Source organism: Solea senegalensis, linkage group LG5 (genome assembly GCF_019176455.1).
Source record: "Solea senegalensis isolate Sse05_10M linkage group LG5, IFAPA_SoseM_1, whole genome shotgun sequence".
In the NCBI taxonomy this organism is placed as follows: Eukaryota; Metazoa; Chordata; class Actinopteri; order Pleuronectiformes; family Soleidae; genus Solea; species Solea senegalensis.
This window is the reverse complement of record NC_058025.1, coordinates 16,217,506-16,244,782: the sequence shown is the minus strand read 5'-3', so window position 1 is coordinate 16,244,782 and position 27,277 is coordinate 16,217,506. Positions and strand designations below refer to the sequence as shown.

Sequence of the window (27,277 nt, the reverse complement as noted above, 5' to 3'; positions counted from 1 at the left end):
CAACGCACCATTATATTATGTGGACTAAGAGACAAACACTGCATTGTTTTATATCTTCAGATTTACCACAAACACACACAGAGCTCATGTACTGCATATGACATTGCCAGCACAGTTGCCAGTAACATTTTGGGGTTGGCACACGGATATCAAACCACAAAACGTCTGTCAACCTCTTGACCCAAAGCCACAATTTTATTATTATTTTTATTATTAATATAATTTTTTTTTCATTAAATATTTACAGTTCTAGGAGAGTACACTGTACCCGTTAATTTGACTTTGGCACAACAAAATGTTTTTCATCAATAACTTTGTTATGGGAAGCCCTCCTCTCCACTAATGCTAAAAGATTCCGTCAATAAACAGATCAAAACAACAGTTTATCAATCAAGAATTCCCAAACTTTCCATTTTGTAATATTGCAAATGGGAAAATGTGATAGAATGTTTCTTTTCTTTTCTTTTTTTCACTTCTAAAAAGGAAAGTAGTCCTTGGTTCAACAACGATAAAAATGCCTTCAGTCAGTACGTTTTTTTGTTTCATTTCTGAATGAAAGTTGAAATGTGTTCAATTACTTTTAGACATTTAGAGGTTTTATGATTCGTACAAAACACTGTCATTCTTCATCAGAGATTGTACCTCATTTTCATGGTGCAGGATACTCACTTGGCAGCGTTTTTATCGAGCACCTTGAGAAAACTTTGGGCCGGAGCCAGCAGATTAGGGACATCTAACAAGATGCTCTGGAGCAGCCTCGAGCTGATCTGTGACTGGATGGCTGGGACTAGGGCTTGCAGCTCCAGACCTATGCGACAAAGACTGCTACTAATGAGGTAAAACTCCTGCGTGGAAGACTGAAAGACACACAAAGACAAGAAAACGCATCGATATTGATATCGATATTGGCTGTATTTGATGGCTGTGGCTGCCATATAATCTAACACGGACATAAATACAAAATAGAGACAGGACTATTGATTTACATTCACCACAAAAGGTGATTTTGAAAAAAAAAAAGAATGTTATGTAAATCTCTGCTGGCAATTGGTCACAATCCACAATATTGAAAATATAGCTGTTTAAACAATACATGCAGATCAATGCCGAGGCTTTAAAAAATAAAACTGTGATCATGTAAGATGAAATAAAATGAATGACTAATCAATACAATACTGAGAAGAGGTGGTACTGTAGATTAAATTGACTTCATACAGCCATTAACAAAGTCACAGTATAGCACCATGTCATGAAAGGTTAATGAGAGCCACACAGATATTGGTCTACGTTATTTATCACAGGCTGCAGTTTTAATGGTCCCCCATGTCAGCAACCCCCATGTTGCTCTTTTATGAACCCAAACAGACAGGACAGGAAACCATAAGCATGTCCTCCCTCCCATTATGTCAATGGAGTAATAGAGACACAGGCCATTACACACAGGCCCATTTATCTAGAGATGGGCGAAATGACAATTAAGGGTCGTGTGTGTGTGTGGGTGTGAGCGTGTGGGTAGTTTCTGGCATAAACACTGTCAGGACCAGTAGTCCTCATGAAGACCAAAACTTGGTCCTAATGAGGCAGAATCTCATTTCTGAGAAACTGGATAAGTTGAATGGTGGTTAGGGTAAGGCATTACATGGTTAAGGTTCAGGATAATGGTTTGTTTAGGTTAGGTTTAGGCTGTCTAAGTGAACGCAAGTCACAGCAGTGCTTTATGAAGAATCACTGCACAAACCTCTCAGAGAGGCTCTCTGGTGTGAGCTTGATTTCTTGTTTCATGTTCAACTTTTTGAAATACTCAACTGTCACACAGACACACATTCAAGACAAAAGCTATTCTTTTTAGGACACTCTATTAACGTCCATTCTTTTAGACAGCCTAAACAAAGCGGTATCCCTGAACGTAACCATATCATAACCACTTCATTAATAATGCAGATTAACCTAACCACAATTCAAATCATCTGAACATTAAACTTAAACAGTTTTGGTCTCCATGTCAAGGTCAGCGTTTATGCAAGAACAGGTAACAAATACAAGACAACACACACACATACACACACACACACACACACATTAGATGAAACCTTCCTCTGACATTTCAACGATGGGCCCGATGGGAAATGAGATTGTGTCAGACAATCAGGTAAGAGCCACTGAGGTGACTGTTCTGTGCTGTTAATCATGAGGCATGTGAAAGCGGTGAGAGAAACCAAGGGAGAGACAAATGGTCCTGGGTTTCATTCTCATGTAAAACAATTGAAGCCATTTTTCCATCATTTTGGACATTGTTAATTTATTTCACGACAACAAGACAAAAAAATAAAATCTCACTGAGTGAGACTGAGCAGACAATAACAGCCTTTAATTACTTTTTACCTTTTTGTGGTATATGCTGCAGATGCCTCTCTCCAGGTCTGGCAAATGTGACAGGAGGGATCTGGTGGAATTTAATGTGAGGGAGTCCGACTCCAACATCTCTTGCACAGCATCCTGTCGTTCTGAGATGGATCTGTATGGTCACGGATGTGGATGAGGTACTTAAATTAGGAAGATCCGGAAAACAGGCAAGAAGTCAAAGGAATGATCATTTTGATCGCTGAATGAGTTTTTTTTCATGAAGTGTGTTTTGAAATTTGAAGAATTAACTGCAGAATGTATGGGTTTCCTGGTATATTTATATTAAGACAGGTTATAAGATGTATTTATTAAGTTAAAACATGTATATAGTTTGTAAAGAAAGTGTCAAATAGCTAAATTACAGATAAACACAGACAACACACTTCTATAAGAGCAACAAAGACCACAAAACCGTTCAGATGATTGGATGGACTGGAAAAGCAGATCAAGACAAGATTAGTGACGTAATTTTATGTGCCATTATGTGTGTCCATGTGTGCACATTACGTGCCTTGGAATGAATGTGGCTGGTTCTAATCTGGGTTTTATTGATGTTGAAATCCTGCTGAGGATTTATCAGTATATAATCTGAGAGCAGTGTCCAATCCACACCTATAATCCATGCACAGGGGCAGAAGGAGGGCCACACACGGGGAAACTAAACACTCACACAGACAGAGGTAAAATGGATACTGCTGTGAGACAATTTTAGCTTTCAATGTGCGTTTTCACCCTGCAGTGTTTCTGAGAAGAGGAGAAGCTGCTTTGTTAAGTGAAAAATAAGAAAGTGAAAGCACTTAATGAGTGCCTTTTTACATTCATCATAACAAAGCTTAGATATTTAAGAGTGCAGCAGCATTGGAGTAAGTCCTTTTTAATAAAGAGGTGGAAGTCCGAAAAAAGTGATTAAATTAAATTATTCTCCAAAAGTAGTCTTACGATACATTTTTAGAATTAAATAATAGTTCCTTATCTTAATATTATCTTGTTTCTGTGAGGTGGGACAAAAACTGGAATTCTGCTGTGTTCATGTAACAAAAAAACAAAAATGGTGCGTCTGAATTCACAGATTTCTTTCCGTTTCAAGAAGATTTTGCGATGAAGCAGATTTTGATTCATCCAGTATCCTTCTAAATATTTCTTGAATTCACAGTAAAGCCAAGTTGAACCTTAATGTGGTCAACCTGAAAATCAAAAATGAAGATTAAAAGTAATAAATCCGTGCATGGCATTTCTAGTCTTCTCTAAACGTATGTAGTGTTGAAAGACTGGCGTAACACCGATAGATGCTTAACCAAACATCAGAGGGTACTCACTGGGGCTCTGTTAGTGGCTGGCTCACCCACTTCCTCATCAGTCTCTTCCCGAATGGAGTGCGAGTGTGGTCCACCACCCACAAAAGACTGCCCTTCACGCCGCCATCTGTCTGTCATTTAAAGATCAAGGAAAGTTTAAAGCTGCAAAAAAAAAAAAAATCTCTGATATGACTAATTAAAGTGGTGATCTGGTGATGCAAGACACCTAAACTCTGGTCCTAATAAGGCAGAACCTCATTTCTGAGGAACTGGTTAAGTTTAAGGCTAAGATTCCAATAGTGGTTAGGGATAAAACTTAGTTTAGGCTGTCCAAATGAATGAAAATTAGCTATTTCCTAAGAATAGCTATGCAAACCTGTGTATGTCTGTGTGTATACACTCCTTTATATTACCTCGGTAGGACTTTTTTTTTGTATAAAGATTGACCTTTTTAGGACCAGTAGTCCTCTTGGACGCCAAAGCTCGGTTCTACAGAGGCAGAACCTTGTTTGTGAGGCCTTGGATAAAGTTAAGATTAAGACATGAATTGTGATTCAAATTAGGCATTAACTGGTCATGGTTAAGATAGGTTAGGGAAAGGGTGGGCTGTGCAAATGAAAAGAAGTCAATGCAGTGCCCTTATAGCTGTGCAAACTTATGTGCATGCATGTGTGCAATTGTATTCATTGTCTCTTTCGGACATTTTCTGGCATAAACACTCACTTTGGCAGGACCGAAAGTCCTCACAGAAAGATGGTGCAAAGAAGACTGAACCTTATTTCTGAAGAAGAGGCCAAGTTTTGGGCAAAGATTTAAAATGTGGTAATGTTGAGGTTAGGGGTAGTAAGAAATAATGCTTTGTTTAGACTGTCTGGATGAATGGAAATCAATGCAGTGTTCTATGAAAAATAGCTGCACAAAAAGTGTGTGTGCGTTAGTGTAATGTGCAGGATGCCAGCTCAAACACAAAGTATAGACATCTCTCATTAACAACCAGACAGTTAGTGTATGGTGCAGCTCGCTGAGACGTGATCTTCACCTGATTTTTGAGGATTTCCAGGTTCCTAAGGGTAGTAGCACTGAGAATCATACAGTCCGACTTGCAAGAGAGATGCTGAAATGAGCTGTTTGGAACAGAAAACTCACATAATGTGAACAGGATATTTTTTCTTATTAGGCACATTTTAAGTTTTAAAAATGCAGTTCTACTTTTTAGTAGTTAAGGATTTATATTCTTAATTGGAAATGTGCAGATGCACTCACATTTCTCTCAAACTTATAAACAGATCCAGGATAATGATGAAGCCTGGAGCCTGAGTTGTTAGGTGCGTGTGTGTGTGTGTGTGTTTGTACCTCTCGCTTAAAAGAACTCTCTCCAAGTTAAAATCTTGGAGATATTGGATAAGCGGCCCCAGACAGCAGATCACCTGGCTCTCCAAGGATGCTACACTCGACAGAGAGTGCGCGCCTAAAGACAAAAAAGACAATAATGTGACAAATAATAAAGCACCTTCCCAAGACTCATTCAGTTACATCATAGATGCCAGAGTATATGAGAAACCGGAAGGAATATAGAGTATAAGAGGCAGATAATGGCAAAAAAACATACACACACCTTTTGCTTTGTTGTTGCAGTAGAACTCAGTGACTGTGTTCATTGCAGAGGCAAACTCAAACTGAGCCGGGTCTCTCTTCTCAACTCTCACTTGGTCATCTCCCTGAGCACTGGAGGGAAGCAGCATGACATCATTGATTGCAGAGGCCAGCAATGGTAAATTGAAAACGGTCGGTATATAAAGTGCTTTTCTAGTCCTGACCGCTCACAGTTGCCGTTCACCCATTCACGCTCATACACTCACATTCATACAGCGTTATCTATGTGCAGTGCTTTTTCTACCACACGTCTGTCATACTCATTCACATGCTGTCGGCACAGCCGTCAGGAGCAACTTGGAGTTAAGTGTCTGACTGGAGGCTTGTGATTGTACCGGCGGATCAATGAAGGAAACACAACATCTGATGTCTCATCATTTTTCTCCCCGTGACAAGAATTAGACACAGCAGCACTGCATGTTCCCATCGTCCTTTTGTTCAACTAGCCTCCACACACACAAACACACACTAACACACGCACAAACACACACTCTGGCAAACCTCAGTCAAACACCTAAACACACAGTTCCCCTGCATCTCCCCTGTGCTCCATCACATCTCCCTATTGTTCCATTCACTCTCCAGGCATTGCTGCTTTCAAGGACTTGGTTGCCGTGTCTGATCTGTTGTTGCCAGGGCAACCAAGGCAAGCACGTGGCTGTGCTGAAGCTTTTTCTATGTTCCGTTTCCAAACGCAAACACACTCACACATATAAGGACACTGCATTGACCGCCATTCATTTGGTCAGCCTAAACCAAGCTTCATAACTAACCTTGCCCATAACCAGTTAATGCCTAACCCTTACCTTAACCCTAAGTCTAAACATGTCTAGAAAAGGCCCTGAATTGGTAACAAAACAACACACATATGCACACCACTCAGTAAATGAAGACCTTGAGTGAAATAAGGAATTCTTTAGCCACTTAACCATAAAAACGATATACGAAATAGCTCATGTAAACAGGTTTCTCTTTTGCCCGCATAATCATGGAAAGCTACATGCACGCGCACATACACACGCACATCTTCAGCATTGGCTGAAATGAGAACAGATATTGTGTGATCAATAGACCAGCCAACAGTGCAACTACCATTCATCATTTAAACAGTCCGTTCAACCATATTATGAGGATTGCAAGAACCATGGCAATTGCGGATATTGATCCGTGGACGGAGGGGTGCGGTGCAACACTTCTGCAAAACGTGACAGGAACGAGCATTATAACCCTGGGATTATGAAGACTCGTCTTAGGTGAGACTTTAAGAGGGAAATGAAAAAGCGGTACCCTGCTTCAGGTTTAAATGCAAAATTACCATATGCTTAACTTCCAATAATATATGTCCAATTTAAAGCTGAATGTTTACATGGTATATAACCAACAAATGATTTTCAATAAAGATCTCCTGTTTATTGCTGTTTTTAGTGGCTCTTTGTGACTGTAAATGCTAATGCTCAGCATGCAATTTCAAAATAAGCACCACATAATGTCAACCATAGATGTTAGTTTTGTGCAACTCAGACCCTCAGACACAATTCTTCACAAATAGGAAAACTACAAATTCACGTTCATTAAATTGCGATTTAGGTTTAATCCGTCACTGCCGATATGAAGGCATGAGCGCTTCATATACTCCTTCGACAGTTAGGTCCTTCTGTTTGTGTGTGTGTGTATTTTATGTTCACAGACCTTTGATGGTCATAATCAATCACAAACAGACCAAAGGTTATGACAGAATATTGAGACCAAGAGATCAGAAATTGATGTGCACACAAGATCAGGGTCTCTTTTGCTGCAGGGTAAATAAAAAGCTCTTACAGTGGCCATTTTAAAACTGCAAACACAGTCATAAAATATAAAAGTTACTTAGTTCTGTTGTGTCCAATGCATCAGCCAGGGAGCTTTCCAGTCGCTATGTTCCTCGTCACTGCTGCTCTAGGCTGTGAATAAGTTACCAACCTCCCTGGGACTCATTACCTGCAGCTTTATGAACACACATACAGTACAACCCATTGCCTTGAGGCCCAAGCACATCAGACCACCTTAGAGACAGCCACAGAATGTAGAGCAAATGTCAGTGGCCCCAAAAATCCCTTATTTTACTATTCAGCTGAGTGGGTCTCGGTTTTGTATTTGTTAAAGTGCTCAGTAAAACATCTGTGTTTCAGAATAATGGGTGTCTTTGAGTGTAATTCTTCTCACTAGGATGAATCACACCTGAGAAAATAACTTCGCACGTAGTAAAAAGTCTTGGGAGGAGACCAGTAGCAGTGATTTGTAAAGGGCCTCGCTCAGCCGATTGTGTGATGAAAATGTGTTACATTATCCGTCTGAGCTGAACAGACAGAGCTATCCCGTTTCTGTCGGAAAAAGCTGCAAATTGAGAAGATGCCCGTGTCGGATATTCACAGAGAGAAAGAACCATGCTCTTCAAGCACAATAATTAAATAGCCTTTGCAAATCCATCTCCATTAAGATCACAAAACATGGACAGCTGAAAAAAAAGGAGGAAAATATGAATGAACAAAAATGTCGAGAATAACATCATATCTAAGAAAAAATAAAAGAGGTAAAATGGGCACTGAAATTACATAAAAAAAAAGGAAATAATGGAAAAAGTGTGAACCATAATAAAGGAAGCGAAAGCGAGAGACATCTCTTCCATTTATCCAACCATCCCCTTCTAATCTAATTGACTCTGCTCCTCAATTCATTGTCATTGCATAATGCAATCGCAGGCAGCCTCCAGAGGAAGTCCTCCCTACTGGTGTAAACATGCTGGGTGCCGAGTGTCAGCATAGACGAGCCACACAGTGGCACAATGTGATGCAACAGGTGTCTAATACAACACATCAGCGTTATTGACACTGGATGTGCAATTAGTCAATCGATGAACAGTGGACAGGGGGTTGAACTGCTTTTTATGACGTGGTTCAAACAGCAGAAGTGCATGCATGAATGGAGGTCGAAAACAATGTGGGGTGTAAGCTTGACCACGTAATCATCACAGTGTTTGGATTTTTTTTGCCTTTTTTTGCATTTTAAGATTCTTTCTTAATGTGATTTAAATGTAAAGGATGGGGACAAAAACCATAGCCCTGCTTAATAAATCAAATTAATTGCCCAATGCTAATATGAGTCTTCAGTCATAAAACTACCCCACTGTGGTACCCTGAGATTTAGAGAAGAAGTGCAGAAGAAAAACAACATTTTTGTATTAAAGACTGCACAGAAGTACCTTACAAACTTTGTCACTTGATTTCATCAATTATAACAGCTGAAGCTGTATATTATTACCTATATTAATATATAGCAAATATAAACCAAGTAGCTTTAACCCTTAGTACTAACACAGCACGGGTCTGTGCCACAGGTGCACCCTTGGTAAATTGCCGTGGGAATAATACACAGCTCCTTATATGGACATCCTGGTAGTGTGTTTATAGGTCACATGTGTTTGTGTTCGTGTTCTTATGTGTTGTTGGGTCAAAGTTATGATCCATTTTATGTTGCACATTTGAAAAAAAAAACAACAAGAAATACTCGTGCAGAAGTCACAAAATAGATAATTTTTTCTTTTGAATGTTGTTCATAAAAATGAGCCAAGCGTCCTCGTATTTCCAAATTTCACAAATTCAATCCAATTTTAAAACATTGTGACTACTGTTTGCTCAAGTGTCTTTATATAGCTGGTGGAAATGGGAAAAAAGGAGGATATAAGACACTCTGTAGCCTCTGTATATACATTTGAACGTAGTAATGTAATAAAGCAGCCTAAATGCTCTGTGTTTTATGGGTTAAAGAACTACCTCATAAACACCATCTTAACACACTGATCATGGAAGCACCCGACTATTTCTTTTAACATGGAACATTTTCACTTTATCCAAAGTCTATTTGACGTGGAGGACATTTCTATATTACAGTGTTTTTCCATGATGTTTTGATACAATTGCACCGAATATCTTGTCCATTAGCTCTAAAAGCTGCACAGTAAACATATGATTTTATTCCTATACTCTACACCTTTGGTTAGCACTGCCTGTCTTTCCTACAGCAGAAATTTGGGAAATATTAGCAGACTTTACTTCTTTCAACCTAAAATTTAAAAAGTTTAAAAAAATTAATGTTTAAACAATGTTTAAGTGCATTTTAAAAATTCAATTAGTCGATTAATGTGACGACAAACAAACACCGTCTTTGCATTGAGTACAATAAAAATTTCGGTTCAATTCATCATTCAAACTAAGCCATGTCAACTCCAGACATAACACTGTTTATCCTGCATGGGTTCAACTTAATCCAGTCCCTGAGAATGACCCAGATTAAGCTCCAACACATTTCAGTGAGAATATTCTGTCAAGCCGCAAATGGATATATACTGCCCCCTAGTGGACTCATAGCAGATTACCTGGCATTGCTGAAGCTCTGTAGGAATCTGTGGGTTTGCTCAGAGAGGTCAGACTGCACCAGGATCTCCACCGGGTTGATCTTTAGGATTCGAGCTTCCAGCTCAGAGCGAGACTGACCATCAATAAAACAGTCCACTAAAACGTCTCCTGTGCTGGGCTGAACTGCCTACATACACAAACAAAAGCATGAGATGAACAGATACATTAAAAAAAAGGGGTCTACGTGATGTTGAGCTCAGAGAGTACGGCTACATTGTGCATTCAAGGCACATCGTAATTGAATCTCTTCTGCACAAATGCAGTCCGCTAATTAAATGCTAGCTGCTGCCACCTTGAGGTAATAGAGGCACCAAAAATTAGTAGTTCAGGTAGTTATTGGAGTAGAATTGTTTTTCACTGCAATCACGAGTAATCGCATTATGGGACTGACTTTTTATAATCAAACAAATAAATGTCTTAATCGAATATTCAGGCCCTTCCTTACTCATTATTAGACCATTATGTTATGGTTGCCCTTTAAACCCTGAAACTATGACGGGAGTCAAACTGAAAAGAAAACCAATACTTAATCTTCTGAGAAAAACAAGTCATAATATTACAAGTAAAAAGTTGTAATATTATGGGGAAAAAAATTAATTTTGTATTAATTATATGTATTTGTATTAATTGTATGTATTATATGTAGTATTATTATTATCATTATTATTATTGTTGTTGTTATTATTATTATTATTATTATTCTTATTAAATTGTAACAGATGTGACCAACGGTATCCTTGCAGTCGACCTCTTCCAGCCACTTCCTCCTCCACAAAGAAATGATTTCCTCCAAGTCTGTGTGACTCTTTCTTCCAAACAAACTCCGTTTCTTGCACAATCTTTTCAAAGTTGCTGATGATAACGTGGTGCTGATGTGCCAAAAGATTAAGTATCACCTTATTCATGAAGCCCAAACCAAAATATATCTTCACAAAATGTTCCCTGTTCCTCATCTTGACGCAGGTTGCAGCAGATCATCTGAGATTTTGCTTGAACAATAAGTATGACTTTATTCTCATAATATTGAGACATTATCCTCAAAGATTAGGACTCTACTCTGACAATATTCCAACTTTATACTCATAATATCATGACTTTATTTCCGAAAGATTAAAAAAAGTCTTCAGTTTGGCCCTAAAACAATTCACATTATTCCAAGCTGCTTACTGACATCATCAGAACGGGTCTTTTGTTATTGTTTTGATTGACGTGAAGACCACGTCAACAAGTACAAATACTCACCACAAGTCCAACAGTGAGCTGCTTCTTCACTTTATCCCATTTCTCACTCAAACACAGCAGGAAGCTGTCAGCCGAGTCCATCACCACGTCACCAGTGGCTTCCTCCTCCACATCCCCAAGTCTACAGACTGGGTTTACATCTCGATAATAAGTCAAGGACACAACTTTAGACATACATACTGTTTTTTTTGTTTTCGTTTTTTAAGGTTTTAATACATGCAGAGCCATTCACAGTGTGTAAGGATACCTTCTCCCACCAGCGTGGACTTGGTGTAGAGAGCAGTGAGCTGCCGAGTGAACAGCGTGTTCTTGCCCGCCCCTAAGGCCTTCATTGCAGACGTCTCAGTCTGCTTTACCACACCAACCTGGAAATGTAAAACAATAATGTGACGGTAAGAGACAATGTGGCTTTTGATTTTCCATATTAGAAGTGTATTTTGTCTGATCTCCATAAAACAGTCAGAGTGGTTAATTATTCAAACCTTCTAGGCATGAAGATAGCATAGCAACTGTGAATTGTTTTTATCCATCGTAGTCATTCAGTGAAATACTGATCGTGACCACTCCAATACATAGTAAATATCATACATATTATTCATTCATTCTTTATCTACCATCTGCTTATTACATATGTCTCACCTTGTGTCCATGGGACACCAACCGCCTGACATGAACGAAGAGTCGATGTGTGGGGATGCTGCAGGTCATGAAGTTATGATCCTGATGACAGGTGATATTCAGCTCCTTTGCAGCGATCTGTTGACAGGCACACAAGTGCAGCATAAAACTTAATAATTCTCCTCCTAGCTCAAAGTTCTGATACAATTTGGGCAAACTATCCGGTCTGAACTACATTTTAGAAATAAGCTGCATGTAGATTTGACTAAAATAGTACTTAAATCTGCCTCCGTCCTCCAAAAATGGCTGTTTCCCATTCAAAATGACACCTACTTATTAACTCAGCTTGCCCTTTTGATTTTTATTCAAATCAAGATCTTGAATCCCACAAAAAATGTACAAAAATGTACAAAAAAAAAAAGAATCCTAAAAGAATAACCCACATCCATAGTACAATTGAATGGACTCTTCCCTGCCCAGGACCAAACACTCCAGCAGGCTTGGTTGCAATGAATTCAGTAGTTTTTTAGTGTAATCCCTCATATCAAGAAATGACTTGAAGAACGATCTCTACTTAATATATTAATTGTATCTCACCTCGGCATCCTCTCCAAAGAACCTGTACTTGTAGCCACACTCCACAGCCAACAGGGCATCTTTGTGTTGCTGTTTCAGCTCAATGACCTGCTGCTCCAGGGGAGTGTATGTGCTTTTTGAGCATCTGGAGGAGGCACTGACATCAGACTGACGACTCGGCTCTACACCTTTTCCTTTCCCGCCTCCTTGTCCTGACATTGCAAACTGAGACAAGCAGATATTCTACAAAGACAGAAAACACATTAATGTTTAAACACAGTTTACCCAAACAAATAACTCACTATCTTTTCAAAGGAAGCATTTACTTCTTTTACTTGTGGTTAACACTTGGTTGTATGGTAATTACCCAGGTGTTGATCAAATGGCCAACAGTCTTTATTAAATACAAAACAATAATTTTAATAGAGAGCTTTACAATTTAGTGAGAATATTCTGTCAAGTAGTAAATTGATATATACTGCCCCCTAGTGTACTCATAGCAGATTACCTTTACTGAAGTTCTGCGTTGTTCTTATTATGCAGTGAAGACATAATAATGCTGTTCTATGTTTGTGCCATGAATTTCTTCAGCTACAAACCCTCTCTTATTGCACTCATATGCAATAAACCCTTACACAGTTTACTCTGTAAACCCATGCTGAATACATCATTTATTTGATTTTCATTTTAGTGTATTTCTACATTTCTTCTATCTCCAGGTGTTTATAATACACACTTACAACTGTTGTAATGTTGTAAACCTGCAAATTCCCCTGTGGCGAGAGTCAAAATTCATATTGGTACCTCTTTTGTAGCAGCCGTCCCTGAACTCTCGCCTCCTTCAACTTCTTCATCCTCGTGCTCCTCTTCCGACTTTTGACGTTGGTTTTTATAGCTGTTCTGCTGATCTGGTCGGCCATTGCTTCTTTGGTCACAGATTATACTGCCAGCACCATCTGCCTTGTTTCCCTCGCTCTGGGTGTCACCGTGCCTCACCACGGGCTCAGCTGCGCAGGTGAATTCTCTCAGTTTCTCCAGAGTGGAGGAGCAAACACCACGTGCTCCTCCGCTCAATGTTGGTTTTGTCTCTGAAGACAGAGGAGAAACAGATAATCTTTCAATCCAATTAAATATTTTACTCAGATTCACATTGAAGAAGCGTTATTGGTGTGAGTGACTGAACTGAAATATCAATTGTTACAGTAAAGCCATGTTTTTGGAATGGAAATAATGCATTTGCTACTCACTGTCTGGGTCTAGGTTAGAGGCAAACCTGAACAAAACACTGTAGACTTGATCGCAAGTATCATCTTACAAATATTTGGGCATCTGGATTGATGATAAACTGTCTTTTACACCCCATTTGGTTCAAAAAGTTTAAAGCTCTGCTATGCTTTTTTTTATAGCCACGATTCCTGTTTGAAGACCGACGCCAGACAAAAGCTTGTACCAACAGCTTTCCTGAGTGTGGTGGATTATGGGGACACCATTTACATGAATGCAGTATCTTCAGCTCTCCACTGTCTGGACACAGTCTTTCACAGTGCTTTTTGTTTTATTATGTCTTCTCCCCTCCTACCTGATGACTTTCACCATTCACAGTAGCTCTGAATCCTATTGGCTTCATTTCCAGGATATTCTCTCACGGTCTGTCCCAAGGGTCAGAACTGAATTGAGGAAATTGCTTGATGTGATTTTATGATGTCATAGGTGTATGTACGTTTTCTTTTATTCGGTTTGCCCTTTTATTGTACCAGTGTGCCTCATGGCCAGGTCACCCTCGATAAAGGGACTTCCTGGTAAGATAAAGGTTAACTAAAAATAAATAAATATTGTCATTGCAGTATCCCATATTTTCCAAAAAATCATGCTCAAATTTACAAAGCGATGTTGTTTGTAAAAAGGTCACGTGTGGGTGACACACACACACAAACCCACCTTTTGTGCTCGGAGAGGCTCCAGTGGGCTCACAGTCCAAATCTCTCTCCTGCTGCTGATCTTGCAAAGATAGTTTTGCTCGCTTTCTTGGCCGCTCGAAATCATCCACTGACTTATGTTTCTGCTGCAGGAGAAGAGCAACTGAGGATCAGTGTGTGTGTGTGTGTGTGTGTGTGTGTGTGTGTGTGTGTGTGTGTGTGTGTGTGTGTGATTTGTATTTGTGGCTTTGAGGGCCAAAAATCATATAAACCATACAGAGCGGGGACATATTGGCTGTTCCTCACTTATTTAAAGGGCTTTTTGGGGATTAGGACCTGGTTTTAGGGTTAGGGTTAGAATTTGGTTTAGGTTAGGGTGAGGGTAAAGGTTAGTTGTGATGATTAACATTAGAGAAAGGGGCTAGGGAGTGCATTATGTCTATGAGGGTCCTCACTATGAATGAAGCGCAAATGTGTGTGTGTGTGTGTGTGTGTTTTATGTTCACAGCACTTTGATGGTGATAATAAATCCCACACAGACCAGAATATGGAGACCAGGAGATCAGGGTAAATAAAAAGCTCTTACAGTGGCCACTTAAAACTGCAAACACAGTAATACAATATAAAAGTTACTTGGTTAGCTCTGTTGTGTCGAATGCATCAGCCAAATACTTTTCCAGTGTGTGTGTGTATTTGTGTTGCATTCACTGACTGAACTTCTCACCTTGCTTCTTGAAAGCTGCTGTGGAGCAGGATTGTGATTAATCCCACTCATTTTGGTGAAGTACTCGCTCACGGAAGTCTGCCGGCTGCTGCATTTCTTCACAGACTTTGGCATACTGATTTTCGGTGAAACGATGAAACAGAAGGAGTATCAGCTCTTGATGTTGTGGCTCTTTTTCAAAACATGCAGGCGGCGCATGTGTTGTGATCGCACCGGCGCGTAAATGACGCAAAGAGAGTCATACTTTATTCAATCGGAACGCACAGGAAGTTCCGGTTTCATGTTTCAAAATTAAACTCGCGGGCTTGACATTAAGATCGACGGCTTGTTTTTGATTTATGGTGACAATAGTACATGTAATTTTTTGTGTATTAATAATGTAATAATGTGTATTGACAGTTGAAGATATTTCATTTTAAAAACACTTTTTTATCACACACATGACTCCACAAAACCTTTCAACGATGTTTAGAAAAGTTTAAGAATGCTGACTAGCATCATGTATATCACATACTCTTACATGATATAGCATGTACTGTAAACAAGAACCTTTCATTTTTTTCAAAATGTTATTTTCCTCTGTGATCAAGATGCTTCAACTGAAGTGTGCAATCTGTAGTTGGGTGGGGGGGGGAATTAGTGTTGTGTATGTATCGTCTTTGTCTATTTTAAACTAGTACACTACACTAAACTATTATTATTATTATTTCTTTTTTTTATTTTATTTTATGTGTCGTATGCTTTTGTAACTTGTTTTATGGTGAACAATCTTGGCCACGTCTCCCTCGACATCTCAAGGGACGTCATTTACATTTACAACAGTGTAGGGTATCATCTTGACAAATAGACAATCTTTGGCAAAGGTAGACCGCCGGTCGGTGCAGTGGGCGTGTCAGTATCACTTCTATCGCCTTTTCCAGGAAGTAGACTTTTTTTTCTTTTTGACACTTATCAACTGAGAAAGAAAGATAGAAAGACACTGAAGTCGACCGTGGTGGACGCGTCTTGCTGGCTATACCATGTCGGATTGCGTGGACAGGTCCACGAAGATCAATTTGTTAAAGGAGGCGGTCGTGAAGAAACTCTGTGAGGTGTTGGACAAGTCCAGTGACAGAGGATGGCGAAAACTCGGAGAGATAGTCGGTAACGAGAGACGGTTTAAAGTCAGGTGCGTTAAAAAATCACCCTGACTAAAGCCTGTGCAGTGATTGCTTACCAATAAGTATAGAATAGAATAGAATAGAATAGAATAGAATAGAATAGAGAGTACAACAACAATAATAATGCTGTAATTATGCACTGCATGTCCACCTGCTTACAGGATCTGGAATTCATTACTCCAAGTTAATAAAACTATGGCTGACACTACTAACACTTATTTTCTATATTACTTAATCTCCTAATTATTTTCTCCATTTGAGTTTTAACTAATTTTGTCTTTAAAATATCAGACAAGAGATATAGAGCTTGCGATGAGTTCCTAGATTTCATCAAACACATGTTTATGCCTGATTTACATTTAATGGATTGTATAGGAGAGGTCATTCCTTTTTTGTTTATTGATTGTGTTTGAGCATATTGTTTGAAATGGATGTCTAAATGTGTACGATTCATTTTGTCACTTACATATTCACACATTTGTGTGTATGCTTTGTTTTTTACAACTTGTAACCATAAATGAATAATTAAATTCATATTAACAGTTACACATGAGAGGCTGCAGCCATTTAATGTGTTACTATTTTGTCCTGCATTTTTTGATATTTAAGCCTTATTTAAGCCATATTGCTGTGTCAGTATCTTTCTGTGAATTTATTTCTATTTACCTACAAGTTTCGTGTTTTATTTTCATATCTGAGTCATTCCTCTCCAGTTCTCAGGACATGGAGATGTGCTCTCTGAAGGTGTTGCAGCTGGAGGGCAGCCCGAGCCGGATGCTCCTGAAGCTGATGGGAGAGCGAGGCTGCACCACGGGTCACCTGATGGACTACCTCCAAACTCTGGGAAACTCCGAGGCTGTGCAATGCCTGAAACCATCATGTACAGTAGACCCGCCCCCATGGCTGTTATTATGTTGTCAACCATCCAGAAATGATTGGCATGTCTTTTCTTTGTGTTATATTTTTAGCTTAAAAGCGAAGTGTGATGTTCCAATCTGATTATTGCATCTTAAATCAAAATTTCCGATGCAACAAATGTTTATAATTAAAATTGAGCGAATTTGTTTGTAGGATCCTACAATAATATGTCTTGGAAATAATATATTTTCATTCACATATATGGCTTTTAAAGAGCAATAATTTGCTTAAATAAGTGTACAGTCATTGCAACACAATTAGATGGTGGTTTTGAAAAAGAAAACATTAAAACCCACGAGTGGGTATATTATTGCCTTTTAAACACTAAATGAAATAAATTAGCCTCACAAAGAAGCAGTATATATCTGCTATAGATATTTCACATTTTAACTGTGTAAGGCAGATTACAAATTTATCGCACTAAAGTTCTCCTCAATCTTCAGCCTTGCAGATTCTCATCCAACCTCAATCTCTGGCGCTCCTCTCTGGACACAATCTGCGGCTCAGCTGCCACGCTGTGGGCAAATCTCCGGTTCATTACCAGTGGTTCAAAGGTAAAGAGGAGGTGAGCTACAACACAAACACACATTTTTTTGCATCATATTGGGCTGGCAACTGACAATTACTTCTTAATCATTTATTTTCTTTCAAGATAAACTAATTAATTAATTAGTCCATAAAATGTCATGATAGTAGAAATGTTAATTAGTGTTTGACAAACAGCAAATGACCTCAAATATAATGTATACCTTTCTGCTTTTGTATTTAGTCTGTAACTGGTTTCACTGTACATCAGTATCGATTAAGTGTATTTGTTGCCCTTCTCAGTTTTTGAAGGAAATTTCAAGGAGAAAAAACAATGAGTCACAAACTGTTGCAAAGTTCCAGAGTAACAGGTTCGGGCTTGAAATCCTCTTCAGTAGTTCTTCTCTATCTGCTCAGATACTCAAAGAAACTTTTATTTTCCTGACCGTATTGTATTTCAACACAGAAAGGAGCTGAGATAAAGATCAGAAGCACAATATGCTTGTGCGTACACAGAAATGAGCCACTCCCTGAGCATTTCCAAGTCGAGAAACATGTCTCTGTCATTCTTTGATCCAACCAAAAAATAACAAAATGCTTATTTTTATCAAATTTACCATAAACACATAAAATACTTTAGATAAAAAGAATGATTAGATCATTTTAACCTAGTTTTCTTTAAAGCTGGCCATTTACAATACTAAAAAGGAGCATTACATCACTTTATTTTGTCTGCATGTTCAGTGACACCAGGATACCAGAGAACTTTCAAGGAGCTAATGAGCATAAGGAGATGATATTTTTATATTGGTAAACTGATTTTTCACATTTTGCATAATCTCAGGTACCAAACAGCATGTCTCCAGACCTGGTGATAAGTCCAGTCCATGTCAAGGACATCGGCCATTATATCTGCAGGGTCAACTGTGGAGAGATGTTTGAATTCAGTCAGTGGGCTCAGGTGGATGTTCTAAATGTAAACACAAATCATGGTAAGATACTGCTGCAGCTGTTGTTGTTGGTTTACATATTATTCTAAACAATAAAGTGATAATGCTACGTCTCCTCATGGCATCAGGACAGAGTTATCATTCCTTAGAGGGTCGGCTGAAGTTGGTGACCCAGCCTCAGTCCCAGAAGCTATATATGGGGGACGCCCTCCATTTGGAGTGTGGAGCCGTGGGGCGGCCAATCCCTCGATATCAGTGGCACAGAAATGGAGTCCCAGTCCCCAACGCCACAAAGAGGAAACTCGTGGTGAGGAAAGTTCTGATTTTTATGTTGAGTTGCAACATAACGATGTTTATAAGCGTCACCTCATAAAACTTTTATTAGGAGAAAAAAAGGTGCTTTAAAGACAGGGCTTAAAAATAGCAAGAGGGAAAAATTAAAACCTGAAGATCGACACCTTTGCTCACACTCTCGTCACATTAGGAAGAGAGTTAATTAGGGAGGTTGAGCTCATTATATAACCGCGTAGTGTTGTAGTTGGCCGAAAGGGGGGCACGATCTTGACGTCAAGGCTAGCATTGGCAAAGCACGAGCAACCTTTGTCGCGCTTAAGAACATTTAGACATTCACAAACATCTGCATAGCCACAAAAATGAGTATCCTCAACTCCATCATCAAGTCAGCCCTACTTTATGGTTCATAGACCTGGAGATAAACCAAAACAGACCTTTATGAACACCTGTCTGGGGCACATATTTTACATCAGGCAGTCAGAAAAAATCAATAACCATGAGCTGGTGCTAAGGGCGGGACAAGAGACAGTTTGTGAGCAGATACTGTTTGACACACTGTAAGAAAACTAAAAAACTAAAAAAGAAAACTCTAGCCTGGAACCCGCAAGAGAAAAGCAAGAGGGGACGGCCCACAAACCTCTGGAGAGTAGACCATGATGTGGAACTGAAATAAACAGGGAATCAGGTGGAGAGAGGCAGAGAAAATAACCCAGATGTATGAGTAATGTTGATGGCTTATACTCAGCTAGGGGTGAAGGGCATAAGGAAGTAAGTAAATTAGGTGCCCTACTGTCATGTGTCTGTACATTTCAGATTCCTCACGTGATGCAGGATGACCACGGCAGGTATCGTTGTGAGATCAGCGGCAGCACCGAGAGAATGTGGACCAATGAGGTTGAAGTTGTTGTAGGTATGTCACAAATTTATTTATTTATTCTTAAATCGTTTTTTGTAACAGCTCAGTAAAAGCAGCTTCACAGTCATCATGTCTGAGTGATTGTTTGCTTTGTTCTTGACTAAAAGCACCAAGGATATCTGTCCAGGTTTCAGGGGCAATGGAGTGCTCTGAAGGTAGAGTTGAAAAAGCCTGGGGCGTGGTGTATTAAATGGCAATCAAATAACAATTAGCTGCATGCTAATCATGTTAATCCTAACTTTGTTATGATCCACATTATTATCATTATTATTATTATTATTATTACATAAAGACTAACCAGCACATCTTCACAGCGTTTGATCTTCAGGTTTCACGTGCATGAGTTTTGATTTGACTAATTTCTTTTTCAATCAACTTGGGTTAGGGTTAACAAATTCCGTGAAAAGACCTAAACCAATACTGAACTAATCCTGTTAGGCTGATACTAATCTGTATAACTGTCTGTGTAGCAAACCAAGTAAAGCTTATTCCATTGTCATCTGACAATATAAATCAAGAAAAGAAGTTCCCAGCTCTGTGCAGAGCCTTTTGTATATGTATTAGTAACATAGTGATTGTGTCACTAATACGTAGATAGAAGGAACTGATTAACTAAAGGCTGCAGCAGTTGGAGAAGGAAAGTCCGACTTTACAGACAAACAAATTGGCCATTCATGGGATTCATTGACAGTCAGGACAGATTAATAATGCTGGTTTTACTCGAGTTGATGTCAGATGCCGTTGGTGTAAGGTTTACTTTTTCTTTGGTCATTTTTTCCGCTGAAATAGAAAACGTCTCTTAAGTAGCTCATCATGTGTTTTATTTTCACTTCCTAGATGATGTTTATGCCATTGGAGGAGGTAAGTCCAACTGTGCTTGTGATGTGTTTATGCATATCTATGGACACATTTCACTTGTACTAACTGTATGACCCTCTGCTGTGTGTTTACTGTAGGTTCCAGTGATTTTTTCCTGAATAGCATTCCAGAGCAACTTTATGGTACATGTCTTTCAAGTGAAATATGAAAATAAGATTGTAATTTTCGATGTTTTTTTTTTTTGCATGTTTACTAACGCCAGTGTTACGCTGTACGTTGGTGTGTCTGCCATCGTTCTCTCATGACTGATGTTGTGGTTGCTAAAATAAGGATGTGAAACCTTTAACCTGCTTTCTTGTAACGTATGTTTTAACAGATAAATTGGAGGGAAAAATCTTTAACACCAGATAATAATGACAGGAAATAGGTGATAAGTAATAATAAAGGTGACACAGAACAGGTTGGTTTACATTGTAAAGCTTAAGGTATTATAAGACATCAGAATAGCTGTTATAGTAGCTGTGCTTGATACTCAGTGCACTATGACCCACTTCCTTCCTGTATACATTACTTTGTTTGATTTTATCACCACTACCTGATTTTGTGCTGTTAGCAACAACCATTATGAACTCATGGGGGGTTCCATTTTCTACAAAATTAATAGTTTTAATAGTTTAATAGTTCTATGCTCAATCTTTGCCTTCCGCCATCACAGATAAAGAAAAAATATACTATATGGTCATTTTTGATCATGGCGTTAAAGCTAGAATCATATGAAAGATAATTGTTGCTTGAATTTTTACACTTTGCAGCAAACTGTACAGCAGTAAACACTGCACTCTTTAGATTTATTCAATTTATATGCATGTCCACTCTCAGCAACTGACAAAGTGGCCCTGCTGATCGGCAATCTGTCCTACAAGAACCACCCACAGCTCAAAGCTGCGATGGTGGACGTGTACGACCTTACCAACCTCCTGCGGCAGCTGAACTTTAAGGTGGTCTCTTTGCTGGACCTCACTGAGTCAGAAATGAGGAACGCTGTCGATGAGTTCCTGTTGCTCCTTCACAAGGGCGTCTATGGTATGTTGGGATTGTAATTTTTATTTGTGTGACTCCCTTTCTGTCATAAAGTTTTTAGAATATGAATTTCTGTTATTTAACTAGTGAACTGAAATGAGCACCGTCTTCTTCAGGTCTGCTGTACTATGCTGGTCATGGATATGAGAACTACGGCAACAGTTTCATGGTGCCGGTAGATGCACCAAACCCATATCGCTCAGCAAACTGTTTGTGTGTGCAGAGCATCCTCAAACTGATGCAAGAGAAAGAGACAGGCCTCAATGTTTTTCTGCTGGACATGTGCAGGAAGAGGTGAGTGCTGAAATCAGTGGGCTATTCCTCTTATTACTTCTCAATCAAATTGTCAATAAAAGAAGTCATGTGTGTGGCACATGGTATGTCAAATTCTTTAGACATACCATGTCCAGATACCACTGAGAAGCTGCTAAAAAAAGACACACAGTTAAAATGTCATTAGTTTGAGATTAATGCAGGAAATAAATAAATAAATCTAATAAAACATAGGTGTGAATTTCTTGCAATAAAAAAATCAACTCTCCAGTTTACTTCGATTGTTGATGTTATAAGCACCTTTTTCATTTATTAAATAATCATTTTCATAAGTTTTAAGCAGGAATGCAAAATATCTGCTGCTTCCTGTTTCACAAATGTGAAGATTTGATGAGACGTGATGGTTCATTTTATTTTTGTGGGCTGTGAAGTGTTGGCCACAAGTAGCAAGACCTCTGAATGACGTCATCATGGGCTGTTGGAAACTATTGTATTTGTGAAATTTGATTAAACAGGATTTTTCTTTTTTTCTTTCTTTGAGCATTATAGTGCTGTTGGACATTTGTCTCATAAATGCTTACATTCTCTAGGAACATTCATGATGACAGCGCTACAAATATTGTCCTGAGGGTCACGGCCAACATAGTCTTTGGATATGCAACGCAAGTTCACATTACCAATTTTTCCATTCATGAATAATTGTATACACCTTTGCCTTAAAAAAACAGACAAATAATACAGATGTTTTTATCCTTCATTGGGCTGCACAGGTGCCAAGATGCAGAAGCATTTGAGCTGAGCTCCAGTGGTTTCACCAACGGCGTATTCGTCAAGTTTCTGAAGAAGCGACTGCTCGATGATGAGAAGATCACAGTGGTGCTGGACAGAGTTGCTGAAGGTAAGAGAGGCACAGAGACTCTTCTAAGGATGTAATATGTAATATTTTTTGCATGTAAATATTAAAACAAAGAGACTATTTTTAAATATTTTGTTGAAAAGTGTATTTCAACTTGAGTCAAATTGTTTCCAATGTTCTTTTAATCCATAGAAATCCGTATTTCTATTGACTCTAAGTTTTGATCACCTTGTATTGACGTCATCTGCTTTTATTTGTTACTACTAGTTAGCCAGTGTTTTTTTAAATGTTAATGTGTGTATTTGTAACTAATTGATCGCGACTACAAATTGCTGTTTGCTGATCATTCTGCCGTCCAAGTTCTCCCTGTAATGCATGAACACTTTGGCAGCAGAAGAACAATTCACATGATCCCATGCTGCTTCCTGACATTACCAAACTCGGTCTCCTATTATTATTATTTAATTTAAGACCCCCTAGTGGCAGGAATTGTGCATTTAAATAAAGATAAAGTATGTGTACAAACAAATAAAATTGTACTTTTTGTAACTTAGGCATCACTTCTGATATAAAATGAGAAAATCACATTACCGTACTATGACAAGTTATCATCAATAGAAAATGCTCTGTTTAGTTGGGATAAAGGTATCTACTTTTGAGGCTGCTGTAAGAGGCATTTGCTATTAATTAATAGTTAACATAAGTGAATAAAATGCCTTCAACAACATCAGCTCCTGTGTGTTAAACTAGACATGGGACAATTTGATGCTACGAGGGGGAAGCAGGCTCTGGAGATTCGCAGCAGCCTGTCCGAGAGGAGAGCTCTGACCGATCCCATCCTGCCCAGTGACAGCGTTGACCTCACTCTTGGTCCCAGTCGCCAGTGGGCTAAGGCTCATGGTGAGTTTGAAACACAAAACTCTCTATTGCATTTTGAAAATGTCTGTTATCTTGTTTGATATCACAGCACGGAGGAGCCACTATTTACATACTCGGCACCGTACACTTATTCAAATGTTGGTGATGACGCACACAAGGCTGTCTCCCATTATGCACACATGCTCACACAAAGGATGAGAAACAAGTAGGTTTTCTGGGAGTAAGGTTACATTAAATCTGGTCATTTTTGATTGTTTCTTCCTGGTAGTTATAAGTCATAACACAACTGTCAGAAATGAAGCCTCCATTGTGGTGTTTTGAGTCACTGGTCTAGATCACTTGTTATGGCAGTTGTAGTGAACTGAAGTGCTGTCCTTGTTTTTCTACATTGTCGTAGAGCTTCCTGAGAGCATGAGTCTCATCTTTGACTGCGGGGCTCAGATCAAGTTGGGCTTCGCTGCAGAGTTCTCCAACGTGCTCGTCATTTACACACACATCGTAAAGAAACCTGAAGACATGTCCTTCTGCCAGGCTCATGTCACAGACTTCTCACAGGTCAGTATACCGTCATGAAGTATAGATTATACAAGATGAATTTTTAAAGGGGTCAACAAGGAGAAGGGAATGTGACTGTGTGCTCTGCATGCAACCTGATTGCTTTCCTTATTGCAGGAGCTTGATGTGGATCCCAAAGAGATGAACAGAGAGACCCCAGAAGAGACGGGGATCTACTTCCTGTCCAGCACCCTGCCACAGCACTGTCTCTACACCAGACTCAGCTCACTGCAGAAGCTCAGGGTAAAGACTCCACCAGTCATTTAGCATAGACACTGAACAAGCAAATCATTTTCATATGCATGTAATTACTGCCAAATGCTTAAATGTAAATGTACTGCCACCAGGGGTCTCTCAATCAAATAATAACAAGAGACCTAGTTTAATGACGTCTGGATGCAGTCTGCTCGGTTCTCCTGTATGTTGTGCTTTCCAGGGAGAACATTGGCAGCAGAAGGCACAGTAAATGGCAATGACAAATGAGTAGTTGTGATCCTTTAATGACATAAAAAGTCATTACTGAACTGAATTTTTCCTTCCACATCCTGACGTTTCATAGGGTTGTTATTCCCAAGAAGTTATAGTGGAGACGGATAAACTGCATGATTTAAATTAAATGGTCGTTACCTTGGATTTCTATGGAATTTAATAGTGTTACATAACAACAGATATTTTAATGCTGAAATGTTTTCCAAGTCAAGTCAAGTCCATGTATAGATACATATTACATATTTAATGTGCAGGTATTCAGAGACTCAGAGACCTTTTATTGTCTCTCTTGGGGTGGACAGTATATACTTGTCGTCCTATAAAGGAAACATAAATAAAAATGAGTCTATAGCTATGCTTGCACCTCTGTGAGGCTGTAATGCTTGCTGAAGAAAAAGCTGAATGCTTGTGTTGCCACACTAACATCCTCTCAGTGATACAAGTGATACTGACAGCAATGTCATAATTTAAACAGATATTTATATACTATACCCAACAATACTATACAGCAGTGCTATACTACACTATAAAGTTATATTCTGTTCTACATATTACTGTGACAAAGTGCTTGCTGTATGTACACAATGTAATCTACAAAATCTTGTAGAGAATGAATGTATTTCTTTTTCTACGACAAGCATAGTCTTCTGGTTGTAAACTACACTCCTGTATGAAGCCTCAGGATTTGCAATTTGACTGGTGTCATGACAGTTTTTGCAAGTGGAAATTCCCAGATGTCACCTGCAACCAGGCTGTCAATCACACCGTTGTCTACTTATGTGCCGTGATTTATTGACTGTTTTCCTCTAAATAGGACAATAATTTACTCAATTGACATCAGGTGCTATTGAATGAGAACTCAAACAAGTGATTGAGACCTTTAACTTCTTAGGAAAATCTTTGCTGACTTTATAATTCTAGTGAGAAGTAAGCCCACAGACTTTCATTCAAACCTTTCTTCTTTTTGCAATCAGCAGTCACCCACCGTTGGCTAACTTTTTCTTCCATCCTAATTCGCGAGCTCCATTTGTTCAAACCGGAAGACTAAGATGATTGTGCACATCTTTTAGCATTTAACATGATAATTGATTCTGAATCATAAAAGAAATGAAGTACTGTTTCCTCCCTTATACAACAGGAGGAGCTTGTGTTCACCGTGTGCCTTCAGGGCACGTTCTCAGCCATGGACGATGATCCTGTTCATTGGACCAAGAGCATCAACATTGGGAAGCCACTGATCGCCCGACTGGACCTGCACCGTGCCATGCGGAGGAATAGCTGCCTAAGGACCTGTATGATGCCCCACAGCCCGTCCCACAGCCCCTGTCAAAGTCCCAGGTCTGAACACTTCCTCCACCTACATCACGGGCCTCACCAGGCCCAGGACCCCAGCCGCCTCTCCCCACAGCAAAACTACCTGGACACCTACGAGCGTCTCCAGGGCGCAGTGGGAGGCTGTGAAGACTCCTTCTATGAAAACCTCAACCAGTGTCACAATGAGCAGATGCACAACTCAGGTGGGGAGCTGTCGAGCTCACCGGGCAGGCACAGCATCCCTATAGAGGCCAGTGACGACATCAACGAGCTGCAGACTGCTTTCATCAACAGTCTGCAGCTTTAGCACCAGTGAAACAGCTGCTGCCGTCGCTGGGTTTCCGTGTGTAAATGTCTGATAAAGCTGATTCACTGCTGCTCTTCTTGTAACTGTAACAGTAGTAACTTTAAAAATATAGATTTTTAGAACGTTATGCATTACCTGTGTCAACATGCTGTATACTGACATTAGTCTACAGATTTACATTTTGAAAATACATATTTGGAGAAATAAAAAAAGTGTATTTTTAGTAAACTGATGAAGTGTAATTAATGAAGTTGTAGTTCATGACGGATATCCGATTTAACCCAAACAGAAAAGCAACAATACTAATAATCCACAGTGTCATGGTCCCTGAGTCTTGTCAAATGAATTTCAATTATTTAAAGAGAGAAAGTCATAATAATCTGAACACAATTATAAAGTCAGTGCTGGGGCCATAATAAACCTGAGGAGATAGATGTATTTATAACCAAATATTAATACCACACAATGAAAGCACTCTAGGAGTTGTATATTAAACTTTTGTTTTGATGGCTCAGTGTGTTAGTAACTCTCCCCTCAAGATGGCAGTGAAAACTCTTCCTCTCTAGCAGGGACCATGTCCTCAGCAGCATTGCCCAGATTACTTTCATAACTGTGTTTAGCCATGGACTTAATTAATCTGTGTCTTCTCCTCACTCAACCCCGAAACTTTCTAAGATACACCCAGTGACATTCCTGCAGAGATCTGAAGCAGAGTTCACTTTAGTTCACGCAGAAACAGCCAAAACCTGCAGCACGTGATGGGAATTCTGGTTTTTACCTATACACACCAGGTCAATGTTGTGGTAAATGTAAACTTAATGCCAAAGCCACCCAAAGTCGTTAGCTGTCGGCAGGTTCCTATGGGCCTGTAGGTTACTGTTCTAATCCCTCAATCACCAGGGCAAAACATTGAAAACATTGCATATTTATTTCCACTCACCAGTCCATTGCAGGGCCACATAGAGACAAACAACCATTCACTCTCACATTCACACCTATGGTCAACAACCTATTGCATGTTTTTGCAAGGCCAGGTCACAAACCTGGGTCTTTTTGCTGCAAAG

The 27,277-nt window shown here is 39.2% G+C and overlaps 2 protein-coding genes across 4 annotated transcripts in view; one reads left to right on the top strand and one right to left on the bottom strand.

The window, feature by feature from the left end:
* The window catches only part of msh3 (mutS homolog 3 (E. coli)), a 35,386-nt gene extending 20,304 nt beyond the window's left edge, over window positions 1-15,082 (bottom strand). Inside the window, exons 1-14 of one of the 2 annotated variants that reach the window (XM_044026561.1) lie at window positions 14,879-15,082; window positions 14,177-14,300; window positions 13,043-13,326; window positions 12,260-12,481; window positions 11,684-11,800; window positions 11,292-11,409; window positions 11,045-11,184; window positions 9,763-9,929; window positions 5,314-5,423; window positions 5,052-5,166; window positions 4,738-4,822; window positions 3,720-3,829; window positions 2,383-2,515; window positions 670-857 (exon numbers count right to left, since the gene is read on the bottom strand). In XM_044026561.1, coding sequence (XP_043882496.1) covers window positions 670-857; window positions 2,383-2,515; window positions 3,720-3,829; window positions 4,738-4,822; window positions 5,052-5,166; window positions 5,314-5,423; window positions 9,763-9,929; window positions 11,045-11,184; window positions 11,292-11,409; window positions 11,684-11,800; window positions 12,260-12,481; window positions 13,043-13,326; window positions 14,177-14,300; window positions 14,879-14,992 — 2,027 coding nt within the window. In that variant the 5' untranslated portion in view covers window positions 14,993-15,082. The remainder of the gene's footprint in view (window positions 1-669; window positions 858-2,382; window positions 2,516-3,719; window positions 3,830-4,737; window positions 4,823-5,051; window positions 5,167-5,313; window positions 5,424-9,762; window positions 9,930-11,044; window positions 11,185-11,291; window positions 11,410-11,683; window positions 11,801-12,259; window positions 12,482-13,042; window positions 13,327-14,176; window positions 14,301-14,878) is intronic. The other variant, XM_044026562.1, reaches the window with a different exon arrangement.
* Window positions 15,083-15,801: 719 nt separating this feature from the next.
* Window positions 15,802-26,336, top strand: malt1 (MALT paracaspase 1). 2 transcript variants are annotated; one of them, XM_044027101.1, is made up of 17 exons: window positions 15,802-16,046; window positions 16,752-16,918; window positions 17,400-17,521; window positions 18,326-18,473; window positions 18,560-18,738; window positions 19,539-19,635; window positions 19,749-19,796; window positions 20,479-20,502; window positions 20,598-20,642; window positions 21,340-21,543; window positions 21,657-21,834; window positions 22,404-22,475; window positions 22,584-22,711; window positions 23,420-23,569; window positions 23,946-24,103; window positions 24,221-24,346; window positions 25,731-26,336. In XM_044027101.1, exons 1-17 carry the CDS (start codon window positions 15,898-15,900, stop codon window positions 26,211-26,213), a joined length of 2,478 nt encoding a protein of 825 aa, XP_043883036.1. In that variant the 5' UTR covers window positions 15,802-15,897; the 3' UTR covers window positions 26,214-26,336. The 2 variants fall into 2 exon arrangements, with proteins under 2 accessions (XP_043883036.1, XP_043883037.1); XM_044027102.1 differs by lacking the exon at window positions 19,749-19,796.
* The last annotated feature ends 941 nt before the right edge of the window (window positions 26,337-27,277 follow it).

Excerpts from the sequence above, each read along its gene's own strand:
- malt1 (XM_044027101.1), top strand. The coding sequence starts at position 15,898 with ATGTCGGATTGCGTGGACAGGTCCACGAAGATCAATTTGTTAAAGGAG. Across the intron at positions 20,503-20,597 it reads TGTTTATGCCATTGGAGGAG|GTTCCAGTGATTTTTTCCTG; the intron begins GTAAGTCCAACT and ends TGTTTACTGTAG. Across the intron at positions 20,643-21,339 it reads CATTCCAGAGCAACTTTATG|CAACTGACAAAGTGGCCCTG; the intron begins GTACATGTCTTT and ends GTCCACTCTCAG.